Source organism: Prionailurus viverrinus, chromosome D2, assembly GCF_022837055.1.
Source record: "Prionailurus viverrinus isolate Anna chromosome D2, UM_Priviv_1.0, whole genome shotgun sequence".
Lineage (NCBI taxonomy): Eukaryota > Metazoa > Chordata > Mammalia > Carnivora > Felidae > Prionailurus > Prionailurus viverrinus.
The window spans coordinates 46,208,468-46,225,689 of NC_062571.1; the positions used below are offsets into that span (position 1 = coordinate 46,208,468).

At 46.9% G+C, this 17,222-nt stretch overlaps 2 protein-coding genes across 8 annotated transcripts in view; one reads left to right on the forward strand and one right to left on the reverse strand.

Annotated features, from left to right (window-relative positions):
- Positions 1-1,325, reverse strand: part of LOC125148345 (anthrax toxin receptor-like) — a 56,881-nt gene extending 55,556 nt beyond the window's left edge. For all 7 annotated transcript variants that reach the window (XR_007145504.1, XR_007145500.1, XR_007145503.1 and 4 more), the window contains exon 1: positions 864-1,325. Coding sequence is in view for 1 of the 7 variants with exons in the window: in XM_047826359.1 (XP_047682315.1) it covers positions 864-1,138 (275 nt within the window). In the remaining 6 variants the exon portion in view is untranslated. The remainder of the gene's footprint in view (positions 1-863) is intronic.
- A 12,844-nt stretch (positions 1,326-14,169) lies between these two features.
- On the forward strand, positions 14,170-16,369 carry ZNF488 (zinc finger protein 488). The gene has a single exon (XM_047826363.1). It carries the CDS (start codon positions 14,324-14,326, stop codon positions 15,293-15,295), a length of 972 nt encoding a protein of 323 aa, XP_047682319.1. The 5' UTR covers positions 14,170-14,323; the 3' UTR covers positions 15,296-16,369.
- Positions 16,370-17,222: the final 853 nt, after the last annotated feature.

Genomic DNA, 17,222 nt, shown 5'->3' on the forward strand with positions numbered 1-17,222 from the left:
CGTCCGTATGCTACATGTTGGGGTGCTCCCCACCCCCTGACCCCACGATGATTATGAGGATGACAAAAGTATAGTAAATGGGCTCTGGAAACCAAAAAGTGCTATATTGACACTATATTGACAGTCATGTTACTGCTACCACTGAATCTGTAAAGTTTATTCTCAACCCACCAGAGGAGTTGAAAAGGGAACCAAGGCAACCTCTCCAGTCTCTCCAAGCACGAAGATCCACCCCCTTTCCATCAAAGACCATAAGATGCACATCCCAGTTTCCTAAGACAAAGCTTGATCAGACCAAACTGTTGTGAACGTGCACACAAACTGTAACATGGTCTCCAAGTGGCTGAAGAAAAACCAAAACACTTAGCAGCAGGAGAGCAAAGAACTTTCTAATTGGTGACACTATGACAATGCCTAACAAAAGCAACATGGCAATCTCTGTGGCCCTGTAAAAACAGAAATCATTTGGGTAAAAAACAAAACAAACAACAACCAAAAACCATAGAGAGCTTCTAACAACTGCTGAGAAGGAGCTCCTAGTAATCACCTGCCTCTCCAGCTATATAAGGGGCATGCAGGCCACAGATCCAGGCCATGCTGGTGGGGGGACTGAGAGCCATCCAGCAACTCTATGATGGCACTTTTTCCTCTCCAAAAGGAGAAGTCCCAGGGAACAAATTTTGGGCGCATTCCCTCAGCCTCAGGAACAAGGGGATTGCAGAGGGTCTTATCTTGGGTCTGATCAAGACTGTTCCCACCTCCCCTTTCTCAGAAACTGGGGTCTACTTGAACCGCTTCATGCTAGCAGTAACCCTGAGGTCAGAGGTGCCCTGAAGAACACCCAGGGTGGGAGGGCTGCTCACGTGTCGACGATCAAGTAGAGATCAAAGGCACCCTCGCAGGTTTTTGGCTTCTCTATCTTGCTCCTGTAGTGCCTGGTGCCCTGGTGGAAGGGTGTCCAGGCTGGGAGGTGGTGCAGGAAGCTCCCTGTGCTCAGCAATGGAGGTGGCAGCAGCAGGAAAAGGAGCAGGAGCAGGGAGAGTGCAGGGCCTGGCACCCAGAGGCTGCTGCTCCCCATTTTCTTAGTTGTCCCTGAGGCCCCACTCTCTCCTGGAGCAGGGGGATCAGCGCTGGCCATGCCCGGCCACCACAGGCTTCTGACTCATCTGCTGTCTCCTGCTACCTCCTTCAACCCTGTGTGCTGGAGCCTTGTTCTCTCAAGCTCTTTCTCCAAGGTGCTCTTAGAGCCTCCACCTGGTACCTGGCCTTTGGGCGGAAGAGGCAAACAGCTGGATCTGGGGCAGTAGTCCCACTACCTGAGTGGCCCTTCCCTGCCCCACAGAGACAGAATTCCCTGTGATGTCCCTTATGATGGACAGGAAGGTTGGCATGGTGACTTTGTGACCTGCAGCTCTGCTCAGTGTCCTGCCTGTTGACAACTCCAGGCAGGAGTCATGGGATCTTTGGATGGGGGATAAGATGAGGCCTCCATTTGTCTCTTACCCTAAACCCTCACAGGTGGCCATTAAAATCTCCAAGACTCTGCCTTTTTGTAACTCAAAGAAGGCAGCTGAGGTGGTTTAGATAAGGACATCCCTGTGGGTGTCCAGGAGGTCGATGAACTGGAAGACTAGAGTACAGTAATTAATGGTCATTGGTGTGAACACTGAAGTCACCCATGGACATGGAAGGATCTAGAAGGCCTAGAAGGTTTGTGTAAACATTCAAAGTTCTTTGTGAATAAGGGACATTCTGGTTATCTACTGCTGTGTAACAAACCACCCAAACGTAGTGACATACAAGAGAACCATTTTATATGCGCACAGGTTCTGTGGATCAGAAATGCAGAGAAGGCTGAATGCGGATGGCTTGTCTGTGCCCCATGGAAAAGCATAGGCACTGACAACTCTTGAGTCAAAAGTGATTGCAAAGAGTCAGTATGAGATGCAAAAAGTATTTAGAAATTCCTTAACTGATTTATTTTGTTTTATTCATTTTTTGCACGTACAAAACAAGTGTGATATGCACTAAAAATCCTTCTAAGTTTAAAATAGAGCTTTCAGTATGTATTTACAAAAAAGTATAAGTGATAAAAAGCTTTGTGTTGGCAGTTTTATTTTGTTTTTTATTTTGTTTTTTTGGGGGAGTGGTATTTAAAGCCATGGAATATCTTAAATGATATTTGGAATTGATAGGATTGGTATGCATGTCATTAGCATATTAGCTTTTCCTTGTTTGACACTTGCTATTGTCATATTTTTGCATAGTAATCTATTGATTAGACATCTCATGGTGGGCTTAATTTGCATTTCCATAATTTCTGATGGTTTTCTGTTCAAGAGATTTGGGTTCATTCATTTTTCTGTTTGTGAAGTGCTTGTTCCTACCTGTATCCATTCTCTGATTCAGGTGTTTATGCTTTTCATATTGATTCTTTGACATTCCTTATACATTTTGGATTCTAATCCTTTATCAGTTGTTGCAAATATTTTCTTTTAGCATGTGGCTTATTTTATACTTTAAAGATTTGCAGGATTTTGTATCTGACTTAAGTAATTCTCCCCTGTTAAGGTCAGGGTGAGACACACTTTATCCTAAAAATTTTAAAGATTTTAGGGGCGTCTGTGTAGCTCAGTTGGTTGGATGTCCAACTTCAGCTCGGGTCATGATCATTCAGTCAGTGAGTTCAAGCCCCATATCGGGCTCTGTGCTGACAGCTCAGAGCCTTGAGCCTGCTTCGGATTCTGTGTCTCCTCTCTCTGCGCCTCCCCTGTTCAGGCTGTGTCTCTCTGTCTCTCACAAAATGAATAAACGTTAAAAAGAAAAAATTTAAATTAAAAAAAGTTTTAAAGATTTTATTTCACATCGAAGCCTTTGATCAAACTGTAATTAATTAATAAGTGCAATTTGTGCTAGGGATCTTACTCCATGTTTTCCCAAATATATGTCTCAGCACCATCCTTTTCTATTTGTTGACTATTCTATGTTTTTTTCAATGATTTGCACGTCACCTCTGATGTGTTTCAGATCCCATATAGGTGTGGATGTGGTTCTGTGCTCTCTGTCCTATTCCTTTTATCCATCTGTTGGTTTGTATTTATAGTGTCAATACCACACTATCTTATTATAGTATGGATGATTGTGTTATTTTTCCTTTCTGTCCCTTACTCCTGTAAGGAAGGATTGTGCTTCCCTGCCACATTCGTAGCAGGTTTGGACTTGATTCCACCAATGAAATGTTAACATAAGTACATGTGCCACTTCTGGATAGAATCCTTAAGAATGTAGGTATGATTCAGGTGAGCACCTGTGTTGTGCAATGCCCTCTTAGAAACCTGAGGTGGATATGTATATGCAGGAGGGTATGGAATATAAGTGGAAAATAAAGTTTGTGCTTTTAAGCTAATCATATGTGGGGGGCTGTTACAAGAAGATAACCCAGCTGAATCTGATACACACAGGGCATCAGTTATTTTATCTAACATACAGAGCTCTACAGCAAGCCTTTGCAGGGCAGGGTAAATCATCCGCCTTATTTTTCTTATGGCCACTTGTTCTTTCAGGTAAATTTTAGATTCAGCTCACCAATTCTCCACTCCTCCCAAACGCTCTTAATATTTTATTATAATAACATTAAATATATAGATACATTTGAAAGGATTTGAATCTGCTATCTAGCCTCCCCTCTTGGTAAACATGATAATGTCTCTATTTATTTGGTCGTATTCAATGCCTTTCATATAAACTTCCCTATAAAGGTCTTAAACCATTTTGCCAACTGCCTTTCCCTACAGTGTAGGGAAAGTGTGTATACATATACATATGTACTTATATATATACATACATACATATATATACATACACATATATTTGCATAGATATATATACATATATAGCAGCTCTTGTAAATAGCATTTTTAAAAACAAAGTTTTCAAACTGTTTATTGGTGTTGTGGACAAATGTATTAATTTACTGATTATTCACCTAACTTGCTAGGCTCCCTTATTCTAAAATATATCTTAGAGTTGTTTTGGTTTCTATAAAAAATAAAAACCAAAAAACACTGTACTGACTAGTTCTCTAATGACATGTTGACTGGAAGCTGTGATGGAGGCATTCTTGACTTTAAAAATACCTCTAATACGTCACCATTAAGAATGATATCTATGGGGCGCCTGGGTGGCGCAGTCGGTTAAGCGTCCGACTTCAGCTCAGGTCACGATCTCGCGGTTCGTGAGTTCGAGCCCCGCGTCAGGGTCTGGGCTGATGGCTCAGAGCCTGGAGCCTGTTTCCGATTCTGTGTCTCCCTCTCTCTCTGCCCCTCCCCCGTTCATGCTCTGTCTCTCTCTGTCCCAAAAATAAATAAACGTTGAAAAAAAAATTATAAAAAAAAGAATGATATTTATGAAAGGCTTTTGGTGGACATCTATCAGATTAGGGAGTCTCCCTACCCTTCTTGGTTTGCTACAAATCATGAATGAGTGTTAAATTTTATCTAAATTCTCTTTCTGCAAACTTTGTGATGAATATAATTTTTCTCCAGTAAGTTATTAATATGATTAACTACATTAATGCATATAAAACCAATTTTAATATTTTATAAATAAACCTGACTAGGCCATGATAATTTTTGTAAATACTGCTGGATTGAGTTTACTATTTGTTTAGAATTTTTTTTATCTATGAACATGAGTGAGGCTGATCTGTAATTTCTTCTTTTTGTGCTGTTCTTAACTGGTTTCATATTAGGTAACAATAGCCTCAGAAAATGTGCTTGGGGTGTTTTTACTTTCTTTCCTTTTGAAAGTAGTTTCAACATGATCCCAACAATCTACTCCATGTATACTTGGTATAATATCATCTCTGCCTAGTGTTTTCTTTGTGAGAATTTTTTAAAACTACTGATATCATTTGTTTAATGTTTACTGAACATTATGGACTGAGATGTGCCCCCCCATCTCAATTAATATTATGACATTCTAACACATCATGTGACTGTATTTGGAGACAGGCCCTATAAGGAGATGATTCAAGTTAAATGAAGTCATAAGAATGTGGCCCTCATCCTAAAGGAACTTTCTTGTGGTACTTTGTTATGGCAGTCTGAGCAGACTAACACACTGGATTATTTTGTGCTTGTATTTCTTTTATCAGTCATTTAGGTACCACATTTTTCTAGGAATTTGGATATTTATTTCCACATATTGTTATGAAGTTAAGAATATGTTTGAGTCTTAACTTTCTGCTCGATTTGTGGTTATAGCTTTTTAATTCCTAATATGACTTGTGTCTTTTCTCATTCTATGCATTCACAACAGGGAGAATATTGCCCCAAGGGAGTGAAAATTAGTCTCACAGTTTTTAATTATAAAGCACAGTACATAAAGAGATATACAATAAATCCTTGGTACTAAAACTTCATGAGCCTATAAGGAAAAATGTGTTTGTAAAAGCTCCTGGGGGGGGGGGGGTTATAATTAAAAAAAAATTGGGAAGCACTGTCTTGTTTTACAATCAATTTCATTAGAATATTATTTATATTAACAATTTTTCCAATAACCTTTGGCTTTGTTTTACTATTTTACTATTTTCTGTATTTTTTTTCTCTAATATATTCTCCCTTTCATTTTCTTTGGGTTTAATTTTACTACTCTTTTTCAACTACTTTAGGTCAGTTATTAACTCCTTTATTTTCACCATTTCCTCCCCCATAACATAACCATTTGGGGGCACAAATTTTCCTCTAAGCTTCTCCTTCACTAAGGCTATATAAATGCTCACATTAGGGATTTCCATATTCACCAAAATAAAAGTTTTGCTTTGTGGACCACGCCCCAAAGTTTTAATGTTTATTCTGAATCCGCTTTCCCCACCTCAGATTTAGCATCATTTCATTCCTTTACAATCTTATTTGTGTAATAGGGACTCCAAAACCTGGGGAAAAGCACAGAGTCTGTCACCGTATGTCCCCGCACCCTCTGCCTCCCCAAGGGCGTCCAGAACATTTACAGAGTGACTGAAGGAAGGAAGGCGCAGGGACTCACGACTGGTTTCCCTTTCAATCCCTCAATGTCCCTTCCTTGGTCTCATCTGCTCTGCGCTCCAGTCTCTGTGCTCATGCCCTGTGACCCGCACATCTGGCTGCCACTGCAACAATTCTGGTTACCTGAGACACTTCTCCCATCTCTTCTCTCCTGTCACCACGAGGTCATTCAAGCCCTGTCATGACCGTCGCCCACTCAGAAGCCATTCCCTCCCGTCCCTCAGCCCTTCTTTGGGGCCGAGTCCGTCCCACCCTCCGTGGGTGGTTCGGTTCCCTGCCACCTTCGCTTCCTGGGAGGTCGCAGAACTCACCATGACCTGGCGCGGTGCGGCCATCTCACAGCTGAGGAGGCGGCGAGGCGGAGGCACGGCTCCGCTGAAGTTTGGGAGACTCTCGGGGGCGCTGCGAAGATGCAGTTTGCCCGGCCGCTCAGCGGGCAGGGGAACGACTGCCCGGACGCCTGGGGGACCCGCAGCGGCGGGGCGCAGACCGCGCGCACTGACGTCCCGGCCGTAGCCTGGGGGCCCGCCGACCCCAGCGAAAAGTCGCGGCGTCCAGGGCGAGTGAGCAGAGGCAGGGGCGGTTCCGCCGCGGCCCAGGCGCCGCCTCCAAAGGCACCCGTGCTTTCCGCGCGGCGCGGCGGCCGGCGCCAGGACGCCCCCTCAGGCTCGCCGCTGCAGCCAAGGCCGAGCCACCTGGCGGCGGCCGGGGGTTCGCGGAGCCGAGCGCACCGGGCGTCCGTACCGCACCCCTGGCGGCGGGTCGCGTCTACTCCCAGGCCCCTCCCGGCAGGGGCCGTGGGGGTGGGGTGCCCGAGGCCCCGCCCCGGAGGCGGGAGCAGTCCGGGAGGGCGGGGTCCGGCCGGCCCCCGGGGCTCGCGCGCTAGGTTCCCACAAGCGTGTCGCGCGGCGTAACCTGCAAGCGGCCGGGGCTGCTAGCGCGTCTCCAGCGCCCAGAGCGCCGCGGGAGAGCTGAGGTGAGACGCGCCGTCCTGCCCCCGGGACGGGCCGCGAGTGGACGTGGGGGGCGCGATTCATCCCACTTCTACCGGTCTCTCCCTAGGGCAGAATGCTCCGTCCTGCCCTTGACTGCCCGCTTCTTTCCTCCCCTCGGGCGCCTGCTTCCTTGGTCGCGCCCTCCTTTTTTTTTCACCCCGTGCCCCCCAGTCCCTGCCTTCTGCCTCTGTCTTTTGTCTCCTTATCTCTTCCTGTTTTTCTCTGTCGTCTATCTCACTTTTTCTTGTCTGTCTCTTCTTCATTACGTATTTCCCCTGTCCTACCCCTTCTTTTCTTCCTTCTGTCTCTCTCGGTGGTCTTTCCCTTTGCCCCCACCCCTCCCCGCCCCAAGAATTCGGCCTTTGATTTTTCTTCTCCTAGGTTGACTTTTGGGGCAGCAATTCTTTTCATTCATCCATCTATCCATCCACCCATCCTCTCATCCTGTTGTTGCTCTGTCCCTGTCAGCTAGGGCTTGTGCTGGGCACCAGAGTAATGGTGCATCTGCCCCAGATCCTTTCTTCCAACAGATTATATCCAAAGATTTGAGCACGTAACACATTCAGTGTCTGTTTTTGGGGAAAAAAAACCCATAAATGATTCAGTCGTAAATATCTGAGTTTTTATGGTGAGCTGGAAGAAAATACTTGGTTTTACAGACAAGGAATTGATTGAATCCTTTCTTGACACTTGCCTTTAGTAATAGGCACAGACAACACACCGGGAAGCTAAAGCATGCAGAAACATTTAGGGGACATTGGGGCCCACACCTTCCTTCTGGGGAAGTAGGGTAAAGCCAGGTTGGTGGGGAGGGAAGGGGTGGAAATCAGAGCTCAGTTGTGGGAAGACAATAGGGAGGTCAGGGCTTTGCTTGTGAAAACGTTAGCTGAGAGTTAAAACATGAAATTAAGTGTATATTTCTAAAATACATACTTGTCAATGGTGCTGATGTGCAGAAATTAAATTACTGAATCAGACAGTATGTTGAATCAGACAGGCATCTTATAGCAATTATTGTGCCATTTAAAATTAATGTTTTTGTGTATGTTGGGTAGGACCACAGTTGAAAATATCTTAGTATCAAAGATTATCTTAGACACATAGTAAGTGAAGAAATCTAGAAAAACAAGTCTGACTCATTTGGGGAGAATAAAGTAGAGGTATTGTATGTTAAAGCAATGTTTTATTTCTTGTTAGCAATGTAATTTTGTCAGAGACATAATTTTATTATTTTATGATATTTTTATGACATCTATAGAGCTGTATGTTCAAACACACATATACACACATGATATATATATATATATGTACCATATATATATATATGTACCTATATATATATATATATATATATCTCATATGGTTGTAAAAAGAAAACCTGTTTATTTTTAAAGCTATTAATTGCCACCTAACACTTGAAGCTTTTTTCAAATAAATAATTTAACCTTTTAGTTTATGATTTTTAATGATTATTCAGTTTATTTGACTTTTCAGTTGCTATGGAAAAGGAAATTTGTCATTACATAAATCACACAAGAAGTAAACAAAAATGAAATATGGAAGAGGATTGCAGTGTGTTTATTGAAAGAATTTTTTCATTTTAAATCAAAGAATGTTGGACAAATTCTTAAGTATATGCTTGGAACTTTGATTCAGGGGACTATTTTCTGCATCGAAGAGTCAAATTGCCTTTTATGTCATTGTACCACTGACTTCCGATGTGTCAAACTTCTGGAGGGGTGGAGTGAAAGGGATGCTTTGCAAACGATTTAAAAATATCATACCTTCTTTGCTTAGCAGATTTCTTTTTCAGAAACCCAGGAAGTGACAAATTTTCTTTAAAACAGAAAATCACAAAATTAAAAACAATTTTTTTTCAAGGTTTTGTGTTGAGCTCCGGTGCTTTTAAATTTCTTTTCCTTCTTTCAGTAGGCTGTGTTTCTCTTTTCTAGAAGGTTATGCTATCATTGGCATCAGGTAGAATCTGGCTGAACAGTTTGATGTACAAGCCGTGGACTTACCCTTGAAGGCTGCCACTGAAATTGGTCTACATGGCCAAATTGTGTTAGGACTCCTGCTGACGTCATTATGGCCCTGATGTGTGGTTGCATCCTGGGAGTCCTGCATTTGGTTTTGCTTGAACACAATACGCATTGCTGCTGAAGCGGTGCAGACAGAGCTGGACATAGAGCCTGTGGGGACTGGCTGGGAAGCCTTCCCCTCTCCCAGCTCCAATGGCACTACCAGCCAGCCTCCAGGAAAGCCTGGATAACTCTCCAGTTTTTAATTTTCTCAGGGGTCCAGAGCTAGGAAGATGCATGTGTATTTCCCTTCTCAGGAAAACCCAGGACATCACAATCCATATGTAGAAGAGATGGATAGATAATTATCCTCTGGAACCTTCCTTCAGGGTCTGAGAAGCATCTCCAAAGTCTAGGGAAATCAAATGATTGGAGCACAGGAGATATTATCTGCTCCTGTTTTAGCTAAAAAGGAAGGCAGACACAGGAAGACACTAGCTGGTGATATAAATGGTATCGTTGAATAAGATCCAGTTTCTGAGTGAGCTGCAGCTTGGAAAAGCTGGAGACTGGCCAACTGACATAGGCTGGAGAGTACCTTCAGATATCTCAGGAAATGAGGTTGCCCAGTTGTTTGCTAAAACCTCTTTCTTATGTGAATGAAGGGGGAAGGAGGAAAATGCCCAGGGCATTTAGTCACTCATTAAACAGTATTGTGCCCTGGTTCCGGGGAGCACGTGAGTAGAGGGAAGGCAGCCATGAGGTTGACTCTGACCCTTTGTACTAGTGTGATAAAATTGATAAATTGATGCTACCTAACACTTACTGAACCAGGCTCTTTAATACTTTAGGTATATTAATCCATCTAATCTTTACAACCACCTGGTGAAGCAGACCCCAGGATGATCCTTTTTAGAAAGGGTCCTCTTTTAGATGAGAAAGTCGTCAGAGAGAGGATCAGCACCTTGCCTATGGTTACAAGATTGGTAAGAGCAGAGGTGGGTTTGATCCAGACATCTGACGTAAGAGGCCATGCACTTAACCTCTATGTGATGGAAGGCTTGAGTACATGGGATGGGCCATTCATAGCACAAACAGAAAAGTAATATGGAAGAATGTGGCCAGTGTTTCCCAGGTGAAAGGATGATTGGAGTCTGCACTCAGTGCCTTGGAAATGGGTAATAAACAGAGATACACATGCTTATAACACTGTGGGGTAGGTGAGTCTTCATCTCCAAGTGGGTAGCCGTTCCTGTGTCGGTCAGTGGAATCCTCACAGTGGCCCAGGAAGATTGAGAGTCTGAGGGAAAAGGATCCTGTATGACAGGGAAGCCTGGATGTGGTCACACCATATCAACTTAGGAAACTCAGATTGAGAAGGTTCCAAAGATCATTACTTCATAATCCCACAATCTAAGGGCTCAGAAATGTTGCAAAGTATGGGATTGAAATCAGGTCCTCTCAGTAAGAAGACACAGGGTGGCACTGAACAATGTCTGTGTGACTCAGAAGACTATCTTGCTGAGCTCAGACTGAAGAGATCCAAGGAGGACAAGAGAACCCTTCTCAGGACACACATAACAGAGTGAAGAGGACGAGTAAATAGTGTCTGGGTCGAGAGCCCAGAATGAACTGAGGCTATTGAGGACAGTGGAGGGACAGCAAAGGGCCCCTTAAGATTGCATAGGAACAAGGAGAACAAGGGCTGCATACATCCACTGGAATGTCTGGCTGGGAACCGTCTCTAGTGGCAAAGGGCATGGGTAGGAAGAAGGAGCAAGGCAGCACCAAGCTGCTGTGCCTGTGATCTCCTGACCCGGAACTCACTGGCCAGGGCATGATGTGACCCCAGAGGTGACATCATACATCTGCTCAGGTCATCTGAGAGCTGGATCACAGGGGAGGTGCATGGAGCCTGGAGCTGGATGAGACCCAGAGTCTGATGCTGACCCTGGGAAAGGGCCTGTGAGTCCTTCGACAAGAAGAGACGAGTGTCAGGAGCTGACACAGGCTCACTGGGGATAGGCCACGCCAGGCACATGTCATTTTCGGCTGTGAGAGGCTTCAATCTGGCAATGTCATAGACAGAGTGGGCCAGTTAGAGGGAGCCCCAGATAGAATTTTGTAGGACATTGTTTGCACTTGTGTGAGTGACCTTACCCCAGCAGTGCTGATGCATGAGAAACAGGTGACCCTCTGGGAGCTTGGTCATGCCAAAGGTCCCCAGCTAGTTCAGTACCCTCGTCTTCTCCTTTTCTTCTTCTTCTCCTCCTCAATATTATTATTATTTTTTTATTTAAAAAATTTTTAATGTTTATTTTTGAGACAAAGAAAGAGAGAGAGAGAAAAAGAAAGAGTGCATGTGTGCGAAGGGCAGAGAGAGAGAGAGAGGGCTGAAGCGGGCTTGAGGCTCTGAGCTGTCAGCACAGAGTCCGATGCAGAGCTTGAACCTTTGAACTGTGAGATCATGACCTAAGCTGAAGTCAGATGCTTAACTGACTGAGCCACCCAGGTGCCCCAATATTATTATCATTATTATCATCATTATTATTATCATGTCCTTTTCTTTCTCCTCCTCCTGTTGTTCTCATTATTATGATTAAGATTTGAATAATAAAATTGATGGAGCATGAAGATGGGTGAATGTCTAACATAATGATTGGCAGAATCCAGGCCCATATTGGTCTAAGAAGCTGGAAGGCAGTGCTGCCTTTAGCAACGTGGCATTTGTCAGGTTGGAGATTAATGCCCTTGGGGTGGATCATGCAGCTTCCCTTGTGTGGTTATCATGAAAACTCCATGCAATAAGGCATACAAAGCTTTTTAGCATCTCTGGCACGTATTCACTTACATAGTCAATAAACAGTTACTTCTATTCTCATATCACAAAGCATCCCTGGTAGCAAATATTTCGTCCTGCAGTAAGATCCCATATTCTAAATTTGAATGCTGAAAGCAGGGTTGTGACATCTGTGGCTCAGGGCACTCCAGACACTTCTGAAAACTAGGTCTACATAACTGTGGTTGGCAAAGCTGTGAAGACAGCCCAGTAGAGCTGTCTGCAAAGGGATGTAGGGGTGCAACAGGACCGGGAGGACAGCACGTGGGCTCCAGCCCAGGCTCAGGGAAGACATTGTATGGTTCTAAAATATAATCTGGAGGGCTGTCTGAGGCAGAGCTGGGTGGAGAAAGAGAGAAGGGTTAGAGAAGGGATGTTTGTGTGTGTATGAGTATTCCAGTGTGAGTGTATGTAAGTGTGTGCGATCATATGTGTGTGTGTGTGTGTGTGTGTGTGTGTGTGTGTGTCTGTGAGTATATGTGTATTTGAGTGTGTGAGTGTAGTGTGTGTGAGTACATGTGAGGGTGTGAGTGTATCTGGGTGCGTGTGCATCTTTGTGAGCTCAGAAGCTCAGCAGTGGGGCTTCAAGCAGACCAGCTATTCTTTGAGGATGAGGGAGAATCGGCTTCATCTCAAGTAGTCATACACTGGTAGATCTGGAAAGCACAGTGAGATAATTTAGCACCAGCTCTAGTTTATAGACAGGACATGACATTGAGGTTGAGAGAGGTGGGATGGTCAGTGCAGGGACACTTGGTAGACTGGTGTGGTCGCCTCTGCCTCTTCAAGAAGCATAAGCTAGCACTAAACTTTGATGCCAAAGGCACCCCATTTGAGAATGAATTCGGAAAGGATGTTAGGAGTGGCTTGGACTCCCCTGGAAGCATATAGTTTGGACTCGGTGCTCACCACTTGGGGTATTGTGAGGGCCACATGGGCAGTTCAACCAAAGCATGCTTTGGGGACACACCCTTGGGTTTCATTCCCAGCAGTGCCTCATACTGCAGAGGACTTCAGACGGGGTGTTCAGCTTTCCAGAACCTATGTCCTCTTCCTCTGTGAAAGAGGGTGACGGTCCTCCAAGCACAGTGAAGGTGGAAGGAGGTAACACGTGCAAAACGCCTGTCCACACTCTTGCCACTGAGACAGAGAGAAGGAGGGCAGGGTACCTGTGCTTCTGTTTACAGGTGGGCGGGAGCTGACTTGAGCCCAGTGATGTTTATGAATAACAAGCCCGTGGAGGTCCCTGTGAGGAAGGGACTTGGTCGCCCACTCATCACGGTCCTCCTGGGCCTGAGGACCTGAGGATAGGACCTGAGGACCTGAGGACCTGAGCAGGCCTGAGGATAACTGCTTTCTAACTATGAAAACTCAGAACACTCAGTGGGGTCTGGTTCAGCCAGTGCTGCTCACCAGCTGGGATTGGGGAGCTTGAAGATGGGTGTCCTGGTTTCAAGAACTGGCTGGTGGAGTTGATTAGGGGAGGGCAGGTATGAAAGCCTCCCCAGCAGGGCTGGTGGCACTCTCTCCTCTTCAATACCACCTCACATGTGGCCGTGAGTGTCTTTCCTCTGAGCTTTGAGCACCTCCAGGCTGAAGTGGAGGCTGGTCTCCCTGAGTAGGCCCAGCAGGTTGGCCGGCACGAGAGGACAGTTGACAGGGGAGCAGAGGAGAAGGAAATGGATTAATGTCTGAATGGATACAGGGTAGACTCATGCTTGTTCCAAGGGGCAGGGCCGGGTGGACAGGTGGCTGCCCCCCAGGAGTGGGAGTGGGGCCAGGTACAACCACAGACCTACTCGGGATGCCTGGACATTTACTGTCCAGCTTCTGCCCTCTGGCCACCTGTGCTGCAGGAGCTCCAGTCCCCAGGTGCTTGTGCCCTGGCACTTCTGATGCTGTGGAAGAAAAATTGGCATGCTGAGTAGCAAGAATGCTCTAAACAAAAATGAAAACTTTCATGTGCAAGCACATTAGAGTTGGCAACCAGGTCAGAACTGCCTGGTGGACACCTCGTGTGCTGTGTGAACACGGCAGCTGCTGCCTGGATGCTGACAGGTGCGGGGCAATGCTGAGCCATGTCCCTGGGTGGCAGGGTCACGCAGTGTGGTCCTTCCTCCCCGACGGAGTCCTGGAGGTGAAAGCAGGTGGCATAGCGCTCTGAGTCAGGGTGAGCTGTCGTGTCTATAGCAGTCAGGATTCTTTGGATGCAAACAATGAAGATGGAGGGCTCGTGTCTCACTGCTGTTGCTTCCTCTCTGTGCAGAGTCCTGTGGTCCAAGTGTGGCTGGCCCAGCCAACAGGGGAGCTCTCCAATCTCACGGTTCCTCCCCGGAGCAAGCCCTCTGCAACGCCAAAGCCCTGAAGACTGACAGCTGTTGGAGCGTCCGCCTTCGTCAGCTGGCTCACACCCTGCTGGTCGTCATGGCTGCTGGGAAGGGTGCTCTGCAGAGCTCTTCGGCTGAAAACACATGGAGGCTTAATGAAGCTGACCAGGGCTGGAGCTGCAAGCCAGTGCTGCTGGAAAAAATGAACAACCTGGGCTCTGAGGCTGCCATGGGTGGTGGTGGCCGGGAGGAGACCTCTGCTGAGGTGGCACTGTCAGCAACCCCAGGAAAACTCAGACTGGGAAAGCCAATGGCCCAGAAGGTGTGCTGGGAACAGGGGCAGAGTGCTTTCACAGAGGTGCCTCGACTCAAGAAGAGGCTGGAGGGTGTGCAGGCCAGGGAGAGGGAGCATGATAACCCCACAGGCCAGCCTGGTCCCCAGAAGCTGACCCAGGACACCCCCAGGGACCTGGCTGACAGCAAGACCTCTGTGTGGCCCAGTGGAGCCCGAGGGGAGCAGAAAAGCGCCTTCAGCAAACCAGCCAGGTGTCCAGCAGGGAGACCTGGGCCAACCTCCGTCTTCCAGACACGTGGACCTGCAGATGCCCTTGGGGAGCTGTTGGGACTCAGCAACACGGTAGACATCCCTTGTTGGGATCAGCTTTCAAATTCTAAGTTTTTGGTGGGTGATTTCTGGAACCTGCAGACGTTGCCACAAAATGCTCCTCTCTGCAGTGCTTTCCTGGGAGCCCCCACACTGTGGCTAAAGCATGCCACAGCCCAGATGTCCACACCGTCATCATCCTCTTCCACTGCCACTTGGGCCCTGCTGCCACCTACATTCACCTCCCTGGGCCTGTCCACCCAGAACTGGTGTGCAAAATGCAACCTCTCCTTTCGCCTGACCTCCGACCTGGTCTTCCACATGCGGTCCCACCACAAAAAGGAACACGTGGGGCCTGACTTACATTCTAAGAAGCTGAGAGAAGAGGCCCTCACGTGTCCCATTTGCCATGAGTATTTCCGGGAGCGCCACCATCTCTCCAGGCACATGACTTCTCACAGTTAGCAGGTGGCTGTGGAACAGACCTGTAGATGCAGCTTCTAGCATTTGGTGGTGGGGCGGAGATGGCTCACTGGTGCTTCCTTTGAAAAGGCTCGTCATCGTCGTCTGCAGGGCTGTCTGCACTGGAGTTGATAGATGAACTTGGTCATCATTTGAAAAAGACAGTCCTTGGCTCTGATGTATTTTGATGGAAATAAAGTCATGAAATAAAATGACACACTTTGCTAACCTAGGGTATCAAGACTGCTAGGCACGGAGTAGAGGCCCTGCTTCTGTTCCATATAGAGGCAAGTTTGACACACAGCCTGGGCTTTGGAGGCAGACAAACCTGGATGCTAACCTTTCACATATTAGCCCTGACCTTGGACACATCGCTTTCACCATCTGAGCCCCAGTTTTCTTCTCTGTAAATGGAGAGGGCGGCACCTGTGTCTTAGGGATGTTGTCATGGTTACGTGGGAAGGTGTGTGGAAAATAGCCAGGATGCCACCTGGCACAGTGTGATTCCTGAGTGAATGATATTTGTTATCATTGTCCAGATTAGTAAGCTGTTGTTCCATGACAGAGTCTCAGCGGCAAGCAACCCAAAGCATCTAATTCTCACTCGAAGTTCTGTGGGTTGGCTGGGTTGGGTTGGGCTTGGCTGGGCTTGGCTCCAGGTTGCAAATTATATTTAGGTTCATGTTCTGTTACTCTAGAACTAGTGGGCTTCCTAGATAATACTTCTCTTATGGTCATTCCCAGAGCACAAGAAGGAAAATCCAAACACACAAGCACACCTCAAGTCTCTGCTTGGGTCACTTCTACTAGCAGCCTCCCAGCCAAAGGGAGTCAATGACCAAGCCCAAAGCAAGTGGGTGAAATGTGCCACCTGCCCACAGGGAAGCCGTGATGAGGGAGCGGATGTAAGGTCCTACTACAGAGGCATGAAGAGTTGGGACCAGTCATTCAGCTGACACACTTGGTCCATGGTTCTTCACATGCTGAATATGTGGAAGGGGGAGAAAGGAGCAACATCCCCCCACCCACACACTCCTTATCTCTCAGCAAGCAAGCATGGTGCAAAAGCTTAAGACTTAAAACATGGTGAGAATTTGGAGCGCTGTGGTTACCATTATCTACTGCATGTTGCGCTTCTCTCGGTGACTGTTCTTTTCATCTGCATTTGCCCTTGCAAACCTCAGGTCATAAACTCTGATGTAACTCGGGCGAGCTTGTGGGAAGGCCATTCGTTGGGAGCTCTTTCAAGTTAGGCGTTCTTTTGACTGGTTTCCCCTGCACTTTCAGGATTTGTTCATTTGACCAGCAGTGTCCAACCCTCTGGTGGGGCCTCTGGCACCGAGCTCAGGCTGTGGTTGGGAAGGAGCTGGTGTGGGCATCTCAGACAGTGGCCAGTGACCCATCCAAACACCCCCCAAGCTCCATCTCTTCTCTCCCTCTCCATGCATACACAGGGTCCTGGTGAGAGCCTGTCCCACCCGGCCCACCCTCCTTCTCACTCACCCTCTCCCCGCCTCCCACCCACACACCCAGCCATTCTGCATCCATCGCCAGCCATTCAGTCACCCATTTATTGGCCTCCCTGGGTACCCTTGCTGTGCCAGGCTCGGTGTCAGGCCCTGGGGGAGGCCCAGTGAATTCGGCCCATGGTCCTTGTTCAGGGTACGCAATGCCTGGTGTGCAGCATGATGGATGCCAAACAAAAGCCTGCGTGGGGTGCCTCGCACATGGGAGCAGGTGTACCTCAGACCTGTGGGAGTAAGTGCAGTGCCCCCTGAGGCCTCCTAAGGAGCAGGGGCAAGAGCAGATCATCCAAGTCCAGCAGATGCTGGAGGTGCAGGTGGAGGGTAGTAGCTGGGGAGAAGGGGAGGCAGAGCTACAGAGGCTCTAGGATGCTTCAAGGCTGGTATGAGGAGGACTGAGTGGGGCC

Coding starts and splice junctions, on each gene's coding strand:
- ZNF488 (XM_047826363.1), top strand. CDS start 14,324: ATGGCTGCTGGGAAGGGTGCTCTGCAGAGCTCTTCGGCTGAAAACACA.